Source organism: Limulus polyphemus, unplaced genomic scaffold (genome assembly GCF_000517525.1).
Source record: "Limulus polyphemus unplaced genomic scaffold, Limulus_polyphemus-2.1.2 Scaffold328, whole genome shotgun sequence".
NCBI classification, from domain to species: Eukaryota; Metazoa; Arthropoda; class Merostomata; order Xiphosura; family Limulidae; genus Limulus; species Limulus polyphemus.
Genome location: NW_013665938.1, coordinates 106,830 through 120,482, shown reverse-complemented (window position 1 = coordinate 120,482; position 13,653 = coordinate 106,830). Strand labels below are relative to the sequence as shown.

Below are 13,653 nucleotides of genomic sequence, written 5' to 3'. Positions count from 1 at the left end.
ATTGGGCCTGATTAACACTTGTAAGTTTTTGAATATCCGGTTGCAGTGTGGTCAGCGATAAGCGAAGATCATCTCTTTTCACAACATCAAGGCGGTTACGTATTTTTGATAACAAATAAGTCACCCGACTAAAACCAGATTCAACCAGATAAGATGTGGGAAAAGCGATAAAATACAACTTTGCCTTCTCCCAGAGCTGTGGAAGCTTATTAGCTATTTCACCACTTATCCAGAAATAATGTTTGTCATGTTTGAATCTAGCCTGGGCTGTTATATCACTCCGCATTTCGATGAGACATTTTTGTAATGTGATTTTAACATCAACCGCCTTCACCCCAAATGGATCCACCACCCAATCCATTATTTTGATTGTTACTAGAGTACCAGTAGCGTCTGGTAACCTGACTTCTGAGCTGTGGGGGATATGGGGAGAAGGGAACCTGATTGTTACTAGAGTACCAGTAGCGTCTGGTAACTTGACTTCTGAGCTGTGGGGGATATGGGGAGAAGGGAACCTGATTGTTACTAGAGTACCAGTAGCGTCTGGTAACCTGACTTCTGAGCTGTGGGGGATATGGGGAGAAGGGAACCTGATTGTTACTAGAGTACCAGTAGCGTCTGGTAACCTGACTTCTGAGCTGTGGGGGATATGGGGAGAAGGGAACCTGATTGTTACTAGAGTACCAGTAGCGTCTGGTAACCTGACTTCTGAGCTGTGGGGGATATGGGGAGAAGGGAACCTTTGATTCAATTTTAAATACTTTATTCGGGCAGTGAAGTTTCGGTGGCACACTCAGAATGTACTGTGGCCCCTAATTTTCAGTCATTCATGTGTGGCCTCCTAGAAACATAGCGTGGCTCCCTGGGGGGCATATGGCCCACGTTGAGAACCATTGATCCAAAGTACCCATCATGACCCAGCGGATAGCGTGCCGGACTATAGATATTGTCTCGTTTCTGCCAAAAAGAAAAAAAAATCGCGATCCGAACATTAGAGCCTTGGATGTTTCATCAGGACGACTGTTGAATCCCACTATTTGGTCAAACAAGAGTAGTCCAAGAGTTGGAGGTGGTTGCTGTTGAGTAGCTGTCTCACCTTTAGTCTGTCAGTTCAAAATTAAGAAAAGCTGGGGTAGATAACTTTTGAGTAGATTTGCGCGAATATCCGAAAACAAACAAACAAATTTATTTAGAAAATATGTCAAATCAAGCTACCGTCATATGTTCTTAGTCCTATACTATTATGATAGATTAGCTTTTTTTAATTTTAATATTGTATTCAATATAAATAAGTTAATGAAAGTAAGCCTAAGAGAAAACTTGTATGCGGTAAAAGTAATTCAACGATATCAAAAGGTATTTGTTACCATATTCCGTATCGTGCACGAAACCGTCTAATATAACATGCATCTAGACAAGGTGTGACTCATTCAACTATGACTCATTTTTGACTCAAACATCTTCTGTTTCATTCAAACTGAAAATTCGTATGTTGGAAGGATACGACATGAGACTAATATTCGTCACGTTAAAGTCTTCGGGAAAACGCTTTGCTGCATTGATATATACAGAGCTTCAGAATGATCAATTAGATAAGGATACGAGGTGGTTGGAGTAAATCTATGAGAATGGAATCAAGTTGAAGATATTTTTACGAGTACTTAACACTAACTGTACTATTAAAAAGTTCATCAAATACAGAAAAGCACAGTTTAGCTTCTCAGAAAATCTTTTGATCAGAAGTAAAATAAGCTGTTTTTTTCTTATCTGTTTGCCTGTCTACCATCATCATATTTACGCAAATAGGCCTAATTATATTAATGTTAAATAATTCTATTTCTATAAGAATGTGTTGACCCAATAAAAAAGTATATTATTGTACTTTTCCTCGGAGGATTAATTCATTTCCGTTAGAGTTGAATTTGGAAAAGTCTTTAACTGTTTGCAATATGTCACTCCAGAATATTTCTAGGGTATTTTAATATAAGCCAAAATTTAAAGTTATAAAATTTGAATTATGTACAGAATGATATAAGGTAGCTTCTCCTGCAGTGGTGGCACTAGCACAAGTGTTTTTAGAATATTTTTACTAAGACGTTTAATTGCAAACAAAAAATGCTTAAGTAAAATAAAAATATAACATTTATCTTTAAGTCTGTTGTTTGTTTGTTTTTTATTTGAAGGTTTCAGTTATAATCCGATTCTGTTCTATAACGTAAGTAAAATATCAATATTTAGGGTTAGCGTAACTGGGCTGTGAATTTGAGAATTCATGGTTCGCGACCTGTGGGCGCAAAAACAAGATCTTCGTTATGGGGGTATGAATCCACTGTAAGTGATGGCCAAGTCACGCTGCTCGATCAAACAACAGTTGCGGTGGGTGCTTTGAATATCTGCCTTCCTTATAGTTTATCAGTTAAAAATCGGGGACGGTTATTCGGAGATATTTCTTCTATGATAAAACACTAATTGATTATATAGGAGGAGAACAGTATTCCTTGTGATTTTTACGTTTTTCACGATTATCAACCTTATGTCTTTTTTTTAACGAATTATCTCACTTATTAGATCCAAGCTTTTATTCGGTTGTTCTTGTATGTTACCTTGCAATAAGCGGAAATATCTTCCACTCAAGTCTCTTTTTAACAGAAAACGTTTGTCGTTAAATTATTGTAATACACATAACCTAACCCCCCCCCCCTCCATTGGCACAGCAGTAAGTTTGACGGCTTATAATTTTAAAAACGGGGTTTCAATAACCGTGGTGAGCACCACAAAGCTACACAATGGGTTGTCTGTGTTTTTAGCTACACACAAAATAGATCTCACACATATCTCAAAGTTCTCTTCAAGAAGACTAAAAATAAAACTTAGTTTTTGTTCAAAAATATTAAACTACTTGAGCGTGATTTTCCAGTGGTCCTCGTTCATTAAATTTCGTGTAAGTTCTCATCAAATTTTATTTCCATGCGAAATATTAATCTCTTACTCCAACGTTCAGAAATTGTGATGTTCACGGTTATATATACAACCACAGAACACGCTAATGAAAGCTTGAGATATCTCCAAAGCGAGCAATTACAATTTAAATTACTATTTAGTTTCATTCCTGATTACATACAATCACGTGTATATGTTTATATATATATATATGATTGTAATAACAATCTGCACGTAGAGTAAGTGACATTCAGTTCTGTTTAGATGAAATAGTTTGTACACTTCTAATTATCAATCACGTGAATGTTCACAGGTGCAACTATATTTTTACCATTCGTAGAACACATTTTATTTCATCGAGTTAACACTTCATTATGCGCTTATGGGCACTGTTGATTTCATAATTCATAACAAAAATTGTCGATTTTCTACTCCCAAAATGCACACATTATAAAATAAAGACTAGTAGCAGTCATTAGGTATTCAAGTAATTACTTGATTCTCCTTTAAGATCATTTTTTATTATTATTTTCATTTGTAAATGCGCTTTTGTACAAGTTACCACGAGTTGGACTCTACCTAAGACATTATGGTAGGCTCACAGATAAGGAGTTCTTTCCTTTACCCTTTCAGCAATTCCTTACCGTTAGCTAACATAATAAATATGTACTTTTTATGTTACATAACTCGAGCTGCAAGTAGTATTTACAAATTCGTTGCTGACACTACAATACATCTTTAAAAACATTCTCAATAATATTTATGGTATTTAATAGTATCCACAGAAATGAAGATTCACAAATTGATGTCCGTTCAACTTTAGCATTTTTCAGATGTCTTAAGTAACAGCTGATATTGTGTATAGTTCAACTCAGTTCTTGCACCTAAGCAACTGCAGCAATTTTAGTTAAAATGGATAAGAGCTAATCAGAATAATTTGATCTTACAGATGCTGTCAAGGTTTTCCGTATGTACATGAATAGAAAATATCTTTATTCAGCGGCATGTCTGTGGCTTTCGATTCCAGTGGTGGGCAGAGCACAGATAGCTCTTTGTGCTTAACTACAAACAAACAATCTTTATTCATCGAGAAAAGTTGTATTAATTAGCTTATCTTTCATAATCTAAATAGATGAACAAATACACTAGAGATTTTAATTTTTAATATTTAAAACATAATTGAACTTCTTGTTGAATTTTTAACAGGCCAACACCCCATAAAAGTAATAAATGATAGGATGTCAATGCTAGTAAACAGACATACATTTAGAACAGATAACGTTTTTATTGAAGAATCTAGCTTTACATAAAATATTTCGGCGTATATCCAATTATAGCAGTAGGATTTCTGTTTTCCTTTTTTTCGAGATTCCCCTTTGTTTTTTTTTAATGTACCGAACATAAGTAATAAAAATATGTGGTTTTAAACCACCAAAAGTCATTTTCTTTCTTTCTTTAATGTCACTTAACCTTTCATCTTCACTAATTTCTTTGTTTTCCTGACTCTAATCCCGCTAAAGTTCGCAGCTGCCATATCTTCAGATTTAGCTGGGTTTTTTTCATTGTGAAGTGGTTTAAGGTTTGATTATTTACTTTAACGTTACTGAATGCCTTTCAGCTCCATTCTCAACTTCTGTAGATTAAAAGCTTAACACTCACAAAGCCACCAAAGATGAATGACGACCTCCGCAAAGCTTCTATCCACCATATTAAAATATAATGATAAAAGTTGTCTCCCATAGAACTTCCCTGTTCCATAAAATGTGTTCAGCTCTGTATTCAACTAAATTACGTAAAACAACCATTGGATTCAATTTGGAGGTTTGCTCAGTTACCTTCGTGATCATGTCTATGACTCCAGTCTGCTCACTTTCATCCATGTCTTGAACTCTGTACTTTGAGTACAACATGGATGCTGCTAACTGGACAAGATGAAAGACTATATGTCGTCATAAAGTACTACTCATCAGCTGTTGATAAGAGGTGATTGCACAAAGTGTGTTCATAGTGCCTTGAAGATAAGGTCCAACTCAGACAGCATTGATCTGTCAGCATGCGAGATTGGTTACATCAGGCTCAAAACTCCATTCACGTCCAAAGAATGGCATATTTATAAGTGATTATTACGGATGTGAACGGGGGTGGGGACTATGAGTCTTAGGTCCAATGTGGCTACTTTGCAAATGCTCTTACGTCTTAACTGCATTTTCAAACCCTTGTTAACTGAATATTAACAAGTGTCGATATCTTTCTTTTTCTCGACTTGAATATGTTTGAGTTTTTGTTGTAGGATATGTTTCTCCTGGTAAAGCTCGATTGTCCCGTACAAGTTATTCCTAGTTCTGAGCAAGACAGGTGTCCTTAGCAAACAGAGTGACCTAGCAATACATAACGAGATGAATATCTTTCTCTTTGACTAGTACCCAGAAAGCTCTTGTATTTGTTGTATATTCTGTGACAAAAGTATGAACTTTTTCTGTTCCTATAGTGTCTGTAGCGTCACGGAAAAGAACCTGGTTCATAGGTTGCAGTTATCAAGTAGCTTAACGGATTTCCCTTCACATCAGTCCATTATTCCGACATCAGCTATCTTCTCAGTATGAATATACACCAACTTCTCACTCAAAGAGGAAATTGAAAGATGAAACCGTGTAGGAAGTACAAAGGCAGGAATTAAAAAAAAAATTATCCGACATATCGGTAAAACTAAGTGGTTTGCAACTTGAATACACAACTCTTGTGATGTGCTTTTAAATATTTTTTCTGTTCCGGGAGTAACATTATACGAAGATCTTTCACCTTGTGTTTGTCAGTAAGTATGTTCCGGTAGCTGGAGTCACTCAAAAGTCGTTGGAGTCACATGATATAGAAACTGTAGCAGATGATTAGGTAAATATAAAATAAACCAACACAAGTGTGCACTCGTAGATCACTTTGAAATTGCCTTTCTTCATTTTAAAATGATGCCTGATCATACTGGATGACTTGTACATTTTGACAGTATAACATAACATACGGACAACAGGGGTTATACCCTTTATCCTTCAGGAAATCCATCCGTTTCCCTCTTAAATTCCTGTAAAGTGCTGGCCTTCATTACTGCAGCTCATCTATAAGCCAATCACTCTGTTCGAAAGATAAAATTGTCTTAACTGAAGAATAGCTGTATTTTCTAAATATTAAACTTATGTCTTATTGTCTTCAAAGTACAGCACAAAGAAATCAGTGGACTTTTGCCTATCGATTTTCCTGATAATATTGTAATCTTCAATATGATTACCTCTTTCCCTTCTTTACTTAAAGTAAAATAAGTTATCTTAAACCATATGTAAATCATAACCCTTCCATTCTCGGAAACATCCTTAAAGCTCTTCTCTGAGCCCTTTCCAAAAAGTCAGTAGCCTTTTTTTAGATAGAAAGACCAAAGCTATACACAATATTCCAAGTGAGGCCTAACTAGTAACTTATAAAATGAGATAAATACCTTGTTTGACTTGTAATCAATGTCTATAAATAAACTCTAAAATTATGTAGTGTTACTACAAGCAACACAGGACTTTTTTGATGACTTGAGCAAATAATTAACCAATATGCCAAGATATTATTTTCAATCACGTTATTGAGTGCCTTTCCATCGATTTTAGAGGTGTGATCAAAATCATTATATCCAAATGAATTACCTTACATTTACTATAATTAAAGGTCATTTATAAAATATTTATCCAACTTACCAATTGGTCGAACTTCCTCGATACAGCTAGAAATAGTCAAGAGTATAATGTCATCTGTAGACGTTACAAATCTACTCGTTATTTTCGCTATAATTGTTTGTTTGTTTGATATTATACATAAAGCTACAACATGGACTATCTATGCTGTGCCCTCCACTGGTATCAAAACCCAGATTTTACGTTAGAAGTCATTAGACGTACCACTTAGCACTGGGGAGCTTTTTCTATAAGGTAAAGGTCCAAGCACCGACTTCTGAGGCACTCCATTCATAAAAGGAGTCAAATTTACTTGACTTTCAGCAACAACCTTTTACATTCTTTAATTCAGTTACTCTACAATCCAATTAACTAGTGTTCATCCCAACCCCTACTAATGGGATTCTAGTAGCTAATCTGTTGCATGGCTCATTATCAAAACTTTTCAAAGTACCCAAATCTATACCTTTTCATCGTCCACGTAACAGCTAACGTCTGCTAAAAAATCAACAGATTAATAAGGCAAAATATATCTTTAATGAATCCATATTGACTTTCTTTATGATAAATTTAACAAAATATTTTTTTAAAGGTTTCTAATCGGAATCTAAATGTTTCCCTCTTAAAGAAGTAAGAAAGAAATGACCTACAATTTCCAAGGTAAATCTTATATTTCCGTTAAAAATAGGAGTAACATTAGCAACTTTACAATCCTTAGGCGCCTGCCCACTCTCTAGTGACATACCAAAAATGAAAGAGTTTTCCATATCTTGTCTTTGATCTCCTTTGAAACCCTGGGAGAAACCTTCACTAATTTTAATAATTCAGTGTATCTTGTTAATGATCATTAAATACTCAGGCTCAGAAATGTTGCTAATATCTTTTTATATTTTATAAAAACAGAAGAAATGGTAACATTTAAAAACAAGCCATCTCATAGTCTTTAAAAAATCTGACATAAGCATCCTTTCTGATACCCATTTTTTAAACCAAATCCCTAGCTTTCTCACAGCTCTGTTAATCTTCCAACCTAATCTTAAATTCAAACGTCTTTAACTTATGGCATTTATTTCTCATTTCTCCTGCTATTCCTGTTATGTTTTTTCCTCTTTTTAAAATCATAAATTTTTTTTAGATTAACAGAAGATAATTTGTAAAATTTCCCAGGTCTATCCCCTATTACCTTTTAAATCATCACCTGATTTCACTAACATTAAATCTTATTTCGTGGTCTGAAAACTGGCTTTCTGAAAATTAGGGTTTTAAAATTGGATTTATTTTTTCATCTCAACATGTACAACACTCTTCCCCCTACTTCAACTCCGGTAACATATCTTAAATAATTAGCGTTAACAATAAATTTAAAAATGACATCTTCATTGATTGGTTCTATTCCTATTTAGTACAGATAACCATCCTGAATTATTCAAGAATATTTCTCACTCTTACTATTTTATACTACACAACCACAATCTCATCTATTTTACATCATAAGGTTCCAATCAATCTGTGTAAAATTAAAATCTCTCATACTTACTGCATCAGTATTCTTATTAGTAACAACACAGCTCTGATCTCATTATATAGTTTCTCATTGACTTTATCCGCCTGATCAGGTGGCCTAAAGCAATGGACAATTGACAACGTTCTGTCCTAGAACGTTTTGGTTGAAACCAGTATAGATTCAATCTTTCCCAACCTAAAAACCCCATTCCACTTATCCCTGAACTACATCTAACCATACTGAAGTTAAATATTTTTTCATTTTCTATTACCGAACTATCCATCCAATAATACAGTTTATTTAAAATCAAGCTATTTCACAGTTATATATTAATATAATACTAAAAATGTCATATTAACTAATACTGATATTGTTATTACTAGCGCCGCAGCCATAAATATGATGTACACTATTCATTTACTGATCTAGTTACATATAATATTATATTATAACTGATTATTAATTTAAATAATTTACTGACGTATTAAAATTTAAATATCAGCAGTAACAAAATAACACAAACAATAATTTAATCTCGTAAGACAAATATATCTTACTTAGTTTACACTTGTAGTGTTTCCATATTTTAATTTAATGTTTAGTAACGTTAGTATTCTATAATCTAGAGCTAGTAAACATCAGTAAGTTACTTAGATTTAACGATCTCGTATTAAGCCTAAAGTCGTAACTTTAGGCTTAGTTTTACCTGCAGTTATAAAACTTAAAATGTCCCAACTTAACTAAAATTATTTTATAAACTTTAATAATACTAAACCGATACTTCTCTTTTCCAGAAAAGATGCTGTAATCTACAATTACAATTATTTGTAATTTCTCTTTTTTCAGAGCTCAAAAACATTCTGTCAGTTCCCGTCAAGAGCCGTATCTTCAACAAGATATAACATTCCAAGATTCTTAAACATTCTTTTAATACAAGTAAGTGTTTAATGAATTAATTCTCAGACTGGCTGAAGTTGAAAGAAATGTTGATACACTTCTAGATAATTCTTAATCAATTATAATACTATTTAGAATATTCTACGCAACCTCTCAGTGAGATAGGGACCACTCATTTCTACAGCTTTCTTGAGCAAAAAAGTTGCTAGAAACTTTAGATTATGTGAGAAACACAAGGCAAAATCTAAATATTTCCGAAAAGCAAAATAGCCGTAAGTTCACAGTGATTTTACTTGCATTCACTGAACGCTTATATTAAATATTTGAAATCTCACTTCAAGTGCAAAGAATTAAGCCTAACTGAAAACAAGAAAGAAAAAAAAACAACACTTACATTAGACTTTTATAAATTACGACATTTAATTAATTAATATATAACTGCAAATAACCCATAGGACGAGCACAAACACTTTATACTTTCGACCGTGTTAGCTAATACCCAAACAACAGCTAAAAATGGAAATATTAAACCAAAAAAATATACTTAGGATACTTTAAATCCTGATAGACTTTTATAAAACTGGAGAATCTCTAGGAACTTATTCCCTGTTGCCTATAGATTATAAATTAGGATTGATTTTTTAAAGAAAATGATCATAGTTATCTATAGAAAGCAAAGAAAAATGGAAACTTTCCAAGCTCATACAACATTTGCACTAACAATTTTGGCAGTAAAAGACCATAAGAAAAACAACTGGGAAGAAGTGAAAGTGAAAAAGTCTTATTTAGACAAAAAAAGTTGAAAATAACATACTTGGGTGTAAAATTTGAAAATAATCCTCAATATTGTACAGCTTTTATTGCATTTTCTTTGTTTATTTTCAATTTGATTTCTTTCTCACTTAAGCTTAATGTGATTTAAATTATAAAATTTATCCTTTATAACACATTTTTGTCAGAAAAATAAGCGAAAGGAAAGAAGGTTATTGAAAAAACTAGTGTTATAGTGACTAAGCTAAACACTTTATGTGTTTGTACTAGATACCGTTGGTTTCAGATATACTTACCAGTAAATGAGTTTTCGTCAACGCTTAATAACTTCCTAATAGTTCACTATCGGTTATTAAAACATAAATATAATTTTAAAATATATCGAAAAGTCAGTTGTAAAATAAATAATATGTATGCGTATACTAGAAAAATTCATTAGGGAACAACTAATTATTGGAACGCATTTTATAAGTTACTAAATTTTAGCTTACAAACTAGTACTGAAAGTTAAAAAGTTGTGGTTTTCTTAAGATAAAGTTGCAATACACCAGTATGTTGAACATGGAACTTCTCTACAATAGTTCCTTTTCATGTTACAACTCCTAGTTTGGAAGTGTCGTTATCAACATCAGGGCTTAGAGTTTGTCTATTTATTGAATTTCGCGCAAAGCTACACGAGGGCTATCTGCGTTATCTGTCCCTACTTTGGACGTTATAGAATATAGAGAATGCAGCTACTCAACATCACCCACCGCCAACTGTTAGGGTTACTCTTTATAAACGAATAATGGGATTGACCGTCATATTATAACGCCCCACAGCATGTTCGAAGACAGGTTTTGATCACGCGATCCGCATATTTTGAGTAGAGCGCTCTAACCACCACGCCATGGGTGACGAAAATTAGTTGTCATTATGGGTTTTGTCCACTTAGTAGCAAATATGTCCATCTCGAGGGTTTAACAAAAACCTATACAACGTCCCTGACAAAACTCTGGGTGTAGTTCGGGCGAATGTTTAAAATGTATTTAACAGCTGATCCAGTGGGTCTAATGAGGAAGGAAACATGAAAATCGCCCCTGAAGCTGGTTTTAGACGTGTTTATGAGTTGAAAGTCCAGGAAATATGCGAGCATATCTATCGAAGCAGATACAACTTTAAAAAGTATACTCCTAAACCTGCCATAGTCAACTTCCGTGACGATATCCAGCTTTTCTTCTTTTAATACTTTAATGACACAGTATCCTGAGCAAGATCTTATCCAAAGGTGACAATTCTTAGAATACCGAAATAACTTGAAAATCAGCAGTTTGTGTGTGTTTATGTAGACATTGGTAATCCTGTTTTACTTTAGCCGTGTTAAAGAAGAAAAAAAACAACAACAAAAGAAAGTATATTATCTAAGATTTGATGATCGTGGATAAGCGTAATAGTAAATACATTTTTTTCTGTTCTTAGTATATTGTATATCAGTTACACGAGTAATAACTGACAAATAAATAAATACAAGTATTGGAGATTACAAACTTGATCTTAATTGAAATTACAATGTAGAAAATCCCTTTGAACACGTAGCAAAAAGAAAACGACAAACTTCCAATTATTCATAAATGTAACAGTCATAACAGTCACTACGATATACAGATTGCCATCAGAGAAAAGTGAAATATATTAGTATTTACATTTTTACAGGTATGTTTAACTGGTTATCGTTCATTACAAGAGGGATGGTGGGGCATTATATCATTCAATCTCCCATATATTAACATAGCCATCCTCTAAAGATTATTTAGCTAGCTCATCTACTTTGTTCTATCGTGGTTTCTGACACTAGCTGTAAAATAAAGGAATGTAGAGATATATATGGGTTGTCCGTCATGATGTCACATAGGTGACTTACTTTACACAGGATAAAGGTTCACTAATGCTACAAATTATGTTTCAATTCACCCCTTACCTTTAACGTGTCTTAAGTTAACAGGAAAGGGAATTTCGTATTTATTGATATAAGTTTTTTGAGGTTAATTGACTTTCTGAGCATAAAAAAGTCGGTGTTTTTCTAAAGAAGCTGTTTCCCGCCTTAAAAGATCAATACCTTCTTAATCAAAGCAGGAAGAAACAGACGACAAAAGATATTTTGACATATAATGAAATGTTAAAGAGAAAAATTGTATTCAAAGCAATAGTTTAATTCGTTCGTCCGCTGTCAGCACAGACTGCAGCTTTTAAATATCAATCATAGTTTAAGTAATTTAATTAAAATTAGATGCATAAGATCAAACTCAGAGATTGGTTGAAACAGAAAAGTGTGACGTTAAAGGACTTTCAGAGTCATTTTAATGGTTTAAATGAACTTTTAAAAACAATCATCAAAATACAATACATATTTAAAAATATTTACATAAATGTGCATGAAAATGTATTAACTTAGAATACTTCAGGTTTTGCCATTTCAAGAACAAAATTGAAATTAGTCAAATTATAAAAAAAATTACCCACTTTTAATTTTCAGTAATTAATCTCTTTTTACCCATCTCTCTGATGTTTTTAATGAACTGAATCTATTTTTATTTCTGCTACTATAATCTTCAACTGATTTAGACTAAAACCTATCTGGTTATATTTTCCAGTTTGATTTAGAGAAATATATTTTACATAAAAAAGTCAATGAATTCATTGAATTTTACGTTGTCTATAATCACGCATCAGTGACTCTTAATGTATTTTCGAGAGCCCAACAATAAAAACTTGGATGGTTTAGTATCGTAATATTGGTTCTATTCCTTAATGAAAATCAAGTCTTAACTGGTTTATCTAAAGCACAAGGGTTTTTTACTTTTATCAGAACATAGCTATCTGGAATGCTTAAAAGTTGTCTTTTAATCAAAACTATCTCAGGCAGGATTGATGAAATTAAACGAAAGAAGTAGTTTAGGAAACATTTCTGAGTGAATACAACTTACCAGGAACTTGTAGCATAAAAAGAACTCCATGAACTAAAGATGAAACAAACATAGTTCTTGACCTCTCTAGCTGTAAACAGTGTTTAGAAGTTGCCCTAATGGAGTCAGAAAAAATAACCGCGGAAGATTTTAATAACTGTGTTCATGAATCCAATGACTTTGAAAAGAAAACTTTACAGACAATAACCAAAAACTGTTACTCAAGTTTATAAAATTTCAAGCTATCATGAAATCTCAAGAAGAAAAAGTTCGTAATACAAACTAGATCATGTACACTGGTCAACTTTTATTTGAAACTCAAACCAACGGAACGAGCGAAGCGACTTTCCTAACCCTGGTAGCACTTACTACGGGACTAAAGATGAGACAACACAAGCTACACGTCTGCCAACAAACCGTGGGAGCCCAAAGTGTGGATGTCCGATGGCAGACTCCTGCTCTTTATTTAGAACACCTGCACTTCTATATCGATCAACCCACTTGTGTTTCTGTGGCGCCCTCTTACACTGTGAAAACTCATACTTTTTGTGCACGAATGTACCTTGTATGATTTCGTTTGGAGTTTGCAAGACTCGATATCAAGCTATTAATAATGTTTGCAGATAAAATTATGAGCCTAAAGTTCCATTTATTTATATATGCATATAGATGCATTATGTTTGTTATTTTATGGTCAGTTTTAAACTCATAAAACTCTTAATATTTGGGCAAAAACAGCCACAAAATTGACTACAACTTGCTGTGAATAAAATCCATCTTTTTATTTTTCTGAAATAAAACTATTAAGGATACCCAAAATATTATTTAAAAAACAATTATTTAAGACAAAGTCAAGGGAACATGATGAAAGTTTTACTTGAATAAAAACTAG

General features: G+C 33.2%; 1 protein-coding gene across 1 annotated transcript in view; it reads right to left on the bottom strand.

Moving 5' to 3' along the window:
• LOC106457417 (carbonic anhydrase-related protein 10-like) overlaps nt 1-13,154 on the bottom strand; it is a 167,123-nt gene extending 153,969 nt beyond the window's left edge. The window contains exon 1 of the mRNA XM_022383336.1: nt 12,783-13,154. Coding sequence (XP_022239044.1) covers nt 12,783-12,834 — 52 coding nt within the window. The 5' untranslated portion in view covers nt 12,835-13,154. The remainder of the gene's footprint in view (nt 1-12,782) is intronic.
• Between the last annotated feature and the right edge of the window lie 499 nt (nt 13,155-13,653).